The sequence below is a fragment of the Scophthalmus maximus genome, chromosome 4 (assembly GCF_022379125.1).
Source record: "Scophthalmus maximus strain ysfricsl-2021 chromosome 4, ASM2237912v1, whole genome shotgun sequence".
Classification (NCBI taxonomy): Eukaryota; Metazoa; Chordata; class Actinopteri; order Pleuronectiformes; family Scophthalmidae; genus Scophthalmus; species Scophthalmus maximus.
This window is the reverse complement of record NC_061518.1, coordinates 3,070,934-3,079,154: the sequence shown is the minus strand read 5'-3', so window position 1 is coordinate 3,079,154 and position 8,221 is coordinate 3,070,934. Positions and strand designations below refer to the sequence as shown.

The window sequence follows — 8,221 nt, the reverse complement described above, 5'->3', positions numbered from 1 at the left end:
GTTTATTTCAACTCTTTGTGAGAGGAAGGTTGTTATTTCTTCCTTCACAGGTTCTCACTTCATTCTCATGTTGAGTGATTTGGAATGGACGGAAAATCATAGTTGTATGAAGTTGAGAGTCACTTCCTACCGGTTTGAAACCCTACATCTTTTGTAAATGTATGTATTTTGTACAATTGTATGTGCGCTGTGGTTTTTTTTCTTAATAACCGTGGTTTCTGCGGGAAAAGCATAAAAACATTAGATTCCACGTTTCGCACCTTTCAGTATATCGTCCCCACACAGTGTACAGAGCTTCAGAAGTGTTTCTGTACCTGCTGCTCTTAGCGGCACAGCGGTGCACCATTACAGCATCAAAAGCATGTACTTATCTCTACTGCAACGCGGCCTTTCATACATTTCCTGAGGGGACTGGAAATATTGATATAAAAAAAAAAAAAGAAGAAACATGAAAGACTTTTTTTACCGGCACTGTTTCCTTAATGCCGGAGAATCGGCTCTTTTCATTTCTCAGGCATGGGGAAACGCCGCTCCCGTCAAAACCCGCGGGTGGCTTCGACGCGATCACCAGCACTTTTTTGGGCGCGTTTCATGATTTGCACAACACACACAAGACATTTAAGAGTTCACAAATACTCACAAGCGAATAAAGTAAACAACTAAAATATTTATTAACCGAAGAATTATCTTTTTTTTTTTTTTTTTTTTTTACAGCAAACTCTTATCACGACACAGTCTTCAACTCAAATGACACTTAACCCTTTTGAGCACAATGAAGTTGGCCACTCTGATCTGGAGAAGTAACAATGGTTAGACCCGGGGGGGGGGGGGGGGTTAGGGGGTGGGGGGGAGTTGGGGGGGGTTCCCTCTGCCGTGGTCCTCTATCAAAAAACATGAACGAGCAACATCGGGGATCTAGAAGATCCAGAATTTGTTTTGCTTTTTAAAAAAGTCCGACGTTAAAGGGGAAACACGATGGCATTTCCAACATTAGATTGCTTTTTTTTTTTTGTTTAGTTTTTTACATGTGTACATAGTGAGGAGATTTTTCCAGTTCATACAGACATGGTGGAGTGGGGGAAAAAAGAGAATGGCTCGTCGGTGCAGCGACACGGTCTTCCTGCCGCCGCTGACGCTTTTTTTGTGAGGGACACGCACACGCACGCACACAAAGGCTTATCAAATCCATAACGTTGTCCTAAAACAGCGGGAGAGACGGTGAACTATGACGGACACTAAAAGGGTTAAGGCAGGAATAGAAAAATAAAATAGTAAAAACAATAGAAATGTTGCATCTCTCTCTCTCTCTCGTCCTCGACGCACAATGCTCGTGTTTCCCTAAGAAGCTGCGGTAAGTGAGAATTATTCACGCGGTCGTACTGTCTTTACAGAACCCCTCCACTTTACACAGTTATTTACAGCCAGAACAGAACCCATCCCACGAGGAGAAGAGTAGTCCACTAAGTTTAACACACTATTCATGAGAACACAATGAGAGTTTTAAAAAACTGTATAATTTTCATCATATCGCCGGCATGTAAAAAGGCTTTACACACACACACACACACTCGCAAATCGTGTTTTACAGTAGTTCATATCAAATCGATCGGCGGAGCGATCCCGGAAAAACCTTGTTTCCCAGTGATAGTTTGTACAAATGTCTGCTTTCGATTGCTGTGGATGGGTACAGGTAGCATTTACAGCATTTTTTTTTCTTCCGACAGATGTGTGTGTGTGTGTGTGTGTGTGTGTGTGTGTGTTTGTGTGTGTGTGTGTGTGTTTGTGGCCTCGTGATAATGGAGGACAGTCACGACACAGCCAGACGCTCGGATGAGACACAAACACAAAGTGGTGGAAACCAAAGACGACAAAAGGACATTGTGGGCCGAGAGCGCCGCACGCCGCCGACCCCGTCCAGAGGCTACACAGCGGGCATCGCCTCACCCAGACCGCGGCACGGAGGTCACGTGGTGGAGCTCTGTGCTGAAAATATATATTTAGTACCGTTTTTCCGTGCGGGATCAGAAAAGAGCTAGAGCTAGAACTAGAAGGTCAGGAGGGGGGAAACGGCGGAGACATTTACTTTTAACTCTAAAGACCAAGGTCAATTCCTGACAATGTTTTTGTCATTATAATCAATAATGACACTTTCAAAATACCTCCATTGTTGTATTGCTCTCAATACAAGATATTTTACAGTCATATTGTCATGGGCGTGCACAAGCGAGGTGTTCTGAGCCTCCTGACCAACCTGAATCCACCGCTGCCTTCAGGTGTCTGTCGTGTTCTCACTGGACACTGTTCCTGACTCCATAGTGCATCCTGCTTTTGGGCTGCGACGAAAAAGGTGGGATCGCAGGAAACACAGACTCGGGTGCGTGTCTTCAAGACCTTAATGCTACCGTGTGAAAGATTTGGACGACCTCATTCACAGAAATTGAATATATTGTCCCTAACTATGTGTTCATATATGTATTAACAGCCCCTACGACAAAGAACCGATGTCAACTCTGAATGAGTTAAATATAGCTACATAGAGTGGAGTCCTCCATGTTTCTACGCCGTGTTGAACACGGTTGTTGCACAAAACTGGAAATGGAATCAGCGGTGCGCCACCATAAAGTGTCCCCTGTCGGGTGCTCAGTTGGTTGCAGTTTGCAGCTTTAGATTTCTTGTGGGGTGGCGGGGGGAGAAACAAAAGTGACGGCCACACGGCGATAACGACACTTCAGAGAAACTTGAGCGCTCGTCCAGACCAACGTGAAGGAAACGGAGAGGTGTGTGGAGGAGAGGAGAGGACGGGATGTCAGAGCAGCATCAAGAGCCTGGAACAAGTGAACTGTAGCAGGGAAAGCGCCAGACTCTTCTGCCTTAATAAGCCCTTCGTCTGTAAACAGATCCGACACCCGGTGACCTCCTGGCATACTCGCATCCACGTCTGCCTGACGTGGCTTTAATTATCCCCAGTCTTCCTCTTCTCTGTGTCTCACATCGTGGCTTCGGCCCGCGTGGTTCAGAGCTGAGGAGCCCCGAGAGACGCAGCCGTCAGAAGACATCGCGAGTTCACGTTGTACAGTTGAAACCACCGGGCGCTGCTCTTGAAACACAACCGGCCGTATTCTGTCAGCCAATCAGCGTGCGGCGTTCAGGTCAGGTCAGGTGACGCGACGCGGCGGCCACATTTCAGCCAGAGATTAAAGGGAAATTCATCTTTAAATTGTCATTTTGTGACAAAACAGAAGAGTCTGTGATGTTATTTCCTTTAGAAAAAAATCATTAAAAAAAATTGTTACTATGAAATAGAAACATGGACTTCGAAGGATGCAGTTCCTGAAGCCATGTGGTCATAAAACATGTCAAAACTGTATGTAAAGAGACCTTACGCTCTGTTTAATTGTTTCATACTATTGCTGGTTTGGCCAGAGATGCACTGAAATAGCTTAAGATCGAGGTTCACAGAAAATAATATTTTTCACGTTTCCATCGTGTCCATCGCGGAGCTGAGGGAAAAGGCTAAAATATGAAAGGAGATGAACGTAACACCGCCCACTGGAGAAGCTAGGAAAAAAGCTTAAAACTAAACGCACATCATCAGTGCTGAAGGTAATTTTTCTTTCCTTTCGGTTCAACATTAAGTTAAAATGAATCAATTAAGCTCTAAAATCCCCCGTTTCCGTCACAGAATATTACACCAACGCTACATCCACATGGCGACAGTTTCATTTTTTTCAAACACGTCGCTGCTGCTAAACGGAGAAGTTTGGAAACGCTCCTCTGGGGGATGTGTTGTAGTACGGACGGGCCGAAACACAGACGCAGCTCACCCGTATCCACTTCCTGATTGGTTCTCATCAATGGAACATGGTTTCACGTTTATTCCACCTCGTCGTCGCTCCAAGAGAAGAAATCCCTGCTCTTACTTTTCAATATTGTTCTCTCGTTTGTATAAGCAGCAATCTGCTTCCTGTTTACACCGGCGCCTCCCTGGATGGTCACGTGACGCCCGTGTTAGTATAGACGGAGATAAAAAGTGATATGTCGCCAAAACGTCCGACTGGACGGAGGTTGCTTTTTATTTCAAAACGCTGTTTTAAGCCTCAAAGAGGACGCATTTCTTTTACCAATCACCGCGACAACACGTTTCTATCTCTTTCTGTGAGTGACCGGGCATCAGTGGACGGAGTCGGCTGGTCCAAGCTGTGAATCCTCTCGTCCCGCTTTCTGGTTCGACGTTTCGGGAAACATGTAGTGAAATGGAAACGACACAAAGACACAGTGACTGACTGCTGAGAGAGTGACCTGGCCTCAGTCTTTATGCTTCTCTCTCACTCTCACACACACACACACACACGCGCACACACACACACACACAGACACACACACACAGACACACACACACACACACACACACACACACACACACACACACACACACACACACACAGCTTTGTCGACGGTTGTGCCACAGAAGCACGGCCCCGGTGCCGCGGTTCGTCCAGTGTGTGTGTTTTTGTATTTTTCTGTGCTCACACCGGCATGCACGTGTGTGCGTGAGTCCGTCTCATGAATCCGAGGGGGGTGGGGGGGGGGTGGAGAGGGACGGTGCGTGGCGCAGTCCCGTAGTGAGAGGAGGAGGAGCAGGAGCAGGAGGAGCAGGAGGAGCAGGAGCAGGAGGAGAACAGGACGGAAGGGAGTTGTTCAGTTGTTCTGAAGGCAGTCGAGATCCACCGAGCAGCAGACATTCCCGTTCTGAGCGGCGTGGCATGAAGAGACAGGAGAAAGACATGGATATGGAGTTAGAATTACCGTAGCGCATTATATAACATGTTGAACGTAACGACACGGATCAGAGCCTAATTAGCTAAAGCATATCAACTTGGTGGGCTGCACGGTGGCGTGGTGGTCAGCGCTGTCGCCTCACAGCAAGAAGGTTCTGGGTTCAAACCAACCAGGGCCTTTCTGTGAGGAGTTTGCATGTTCTCCCCGTGTATGTGTGGGTTCTCCGTCTTCCAGAATGGGGTTAGGTTCATTGGAGACTCTAAATTGACCTGATTGGCTCCGCCCCCCCGCAACTCTTAAATGGATAAATGGTCCCGGTTTACTCTGGATGTTCAGCACAAGTCACTGCCTCAGTTTCACACTTTCCACTGGAAATATATATATATATATATATATATATATATATATATTTCTGACCTGTTTTTAGAGCTTCAACAGGAACTAAATGCGCTTTAGGGCCGAGGTTCCACAGACGCGCCGCGACAGATTAGTTTGACTAAGTGTGTGGAGATGATCTCAGTTATGGGCGACATGTTCCTGACACGTCGAATCTGCATATTTTATTTTTCTATTTCTTTTCAAATGAAATGTGTCTTACGTCATCTGTGACTGTCAGAATCTCATTTCATTTATTTACCTTGGAAGACGGACGAGCCCACGTACCATTTTCTCCTCCAGCGACACATTATCTTAACTCGAAATGATCCAGTTTCCTCATCCAAGAATCTTCTGCAATTACCGGTCACGTTGCGAAGATACTGAGGTGTTATTAAGATTTTCTCATTGATTATGTATATGACATGATCCCTGTTTGGGCATGTTTAGGTTCACATGCGTCAGTGATGATGTGTCTTTGCTTCAGGAAACAAGATTGTAGTTTAGAGGTCAGGGGTCACCCCGACACATATCGCTATGCTAGGAGAATTTAAAGGGGCAGTAAGGGATTTTTATCCAATACAATTTTTTTGGTAAAATTCAGGGAATTCAGATTTGTGTGAGTCATTGGTGAGATATATTAACTCCTGCGATGCTCCTCGCTCCGGCGCTTTAATATTTAGTGTTTCAACTGCGATTCATCTGTTTGACGTGTCCGAATTCAATTTTGCTCAGTGGGAGTGAACTCATTCCATCGGGGGGAATTTCAAAACTGACAAACAATAAGAACTCAATCACGCCTCTGCAGCTGCACAAGGTTTTTATATTCTAATGCACAGAGGTTTAGTTGCGGGGATGAACTGACAGACGAGAGGAAATCACGTCTGCGGCTCAAGAGAAGAGCCTCAGGACGATTTCTTTGTAGCATCAAGGTAAAACTAGTAAAACAACACGTTAATAACTTGGGCATTTTTTTGGCTGAGCACTCAATTAGCCACAACGGTTTCACTGCGGCGGGTCCGCTGCCTTCGTCCTACCTTGCACGTGCAGGCGGTGCAGGGCGAGTTGGGCATGTGCCACGTGTCCCCGCTGAGGCGGGCGACGCCGGCGGGGTCCTGGCACGTCTGCCGGATGTCGTATGACAGGCTGTCGGCCAGGCAGGGGCTTGCGACGCAGCGCGGGCAACACTCGCCCTCCGCCACCGCCGTGTACTCGCACATCAACGCGGGGCAGAGCAGGGGCCAGCAGTCCGCCTCCCCCTCCTGCAGAGGCACACGCGCAGAGAGGTGAGGAGAGAGAAAGACACAGGAAAGCTGTTTCTGTGTGTGTGTGTGTGTGTGTGTGTGTGTTGGCTTTCATGTGTGAACCAGCTGACCTGGCAACCGCATTTATAGCTCTCACACTGATTTGTTGCCACATCCCTAATTAGAGAGGCGGTAATTATCCGGGGCCGCCGCGCGGCAGAGCGCCGGCTTCCGGCGAGGTTTAGCGTCTTCTAACAAACTCTGGGAATTTTATAAACGAACGGGCGAGACTGGCAGCTTTGTGTGAATGTGTGCACCGACCATGCAGCGGCACTGCTGGCAGCCGTACAGCCAGGACGCCCCGCTGCGGTGGAGCGTGCGCCCGCTCTGGTCCAGACACTGACTGCTGGGCCTGTTGTCGCAGCCGGGGCAGCAGAACAGGTCCTCGTCGGGGTCGGCGCAGTCGCAGGGTCTCCGTCTGCAGTACGTCCGCCCGTCCTGCACGGCGGAGGGGTCACAGAGGTCAGGGGGCAGACAGGACTCGGTGGCCTTGACACTCAGTGGCCGACAGAAATGTCGACGTGAAACATCACTTCACATCCTGAACTGTAAAAGACATCCATGCAGTCGCCCTTTCAACAATGTAAAATAGAACAAGGGACCTCAGACTCACTAAGATTTTGACAAAACAAACGAAGACGACTCTTTCCTGACATTTTTCTTATGATTTGAATAGAAATCCCCAAAAATGAGTTAATAAAGACACACCACTGATGTGAACGGGTATTTTTTGTTGTTGTTACCCTTTGTTGCTCGCAGCTTTGTCATTGACAAAGACAGAATTACAATACAATTACAATACAAGTGCCCGAGGTTCAGCGCCAATGTGATAATGTTAAAACAACGTTACAGTTGGAAATGGAAAAAATCCTGTCAGCGCTGAATCCGTCACATCAGTGCAACGTGATGCACTTGAACACACCGTACAGACCCACTGACACACAGCAGGACGAGAGGAAATATTCAAAACTCTGTTCCTCACGTCAAATACATAAAAAAAACTAGCCGACCTTGTTTTCTCTGCAATTCTCAATAGCCTCATTATATGCTTGGGATTTAGAAAAATTAAGAATAATATCACACGGGGGCCTTGTCGGTCTGTTGTCGTTTGCGTGTGAAAAGTCGACAGATCAAAAACAATTGAAGTTGTTTTCAGACTTCGGTGTTCAACAGCAGCCGGAAGCTTTCATCAGTCTGGTGACAGCGAGGCGTTCGTGGATTTTCCTAATGCGCCGCATATCGTCCGAGGTTTTTTTCATCTTTAAAACCTGGAGGAAACGCTGAACATTTGATGGTCTATTTTATTGCCAGGAAAGTGGTGCGATTGCAAAAAAACCCGTTGAAACCCCCGACGAATCCAAAACTCTCAAGAGACGCATCAGACGTTTTGTATCCGCGGCTGAAACAAGACAAAGGCGGCGGCGGAGGAGTCGGTGGGACTCTCGCGAGGTCTTCTCCAGTCGCCGTGTCCCTGGGTCTCCGTCTCCGCCCGCGGGGGGGGGGGGGGGGGACGACGACTTTATGGGCCACATTACTCAGCGCCGCCCCGCACCGTCTGGGCCGCCGGGGACGGCGGCGTAAATGGAGATGTAAAAATGTTACATAAAATGTCTGTTAGGGAATGTATGGGGCCCGTAAAGTCATTCTGCATACCATTAACAGGGCAATTCAGAGCCAATTTTTTTTATCGACGCATATTGTGCCGCTACAGTCGCCGCCCGAGTCCCACGGTGCCAATACCGATGGCCTCGCTTCTTTACAGT

General features: G+C 47.6%; 1 protein-coding gene across 1 annotated transcript in view; it reads right to left on the bottom strand.

Moving 5' to 3' along the window:
- Positions 1–652: 652 nt before the first annotated feature.
- Positions 653–8,221, bottom strand: part of LOC118302683 (protein kinase C-binding protein NELL1-like) — a 217,373-nt gene continuing 209,804 nt past the window's right edge. Inside the window, exons 18-20 of the mRNA XM_047331695.1 lie at positions 6,720–6,896; positions 6,192–6,416; positions 653–4,749 (exon numbers count right to left, since the gene is read on the bottom strand). Coding sequence (XP_047187651.1) covers positions 4,699–4,749; positions 6,192–6,416; positions 6,720–6,896 — 453 coding nt within the window. The 3' untranslated portion in view covers positions 653–4,698. The remainder of the gene's footprint in view (positions 4,750–6,191; positions 6,417–6,719; positions 6,897–8,221) is intronic.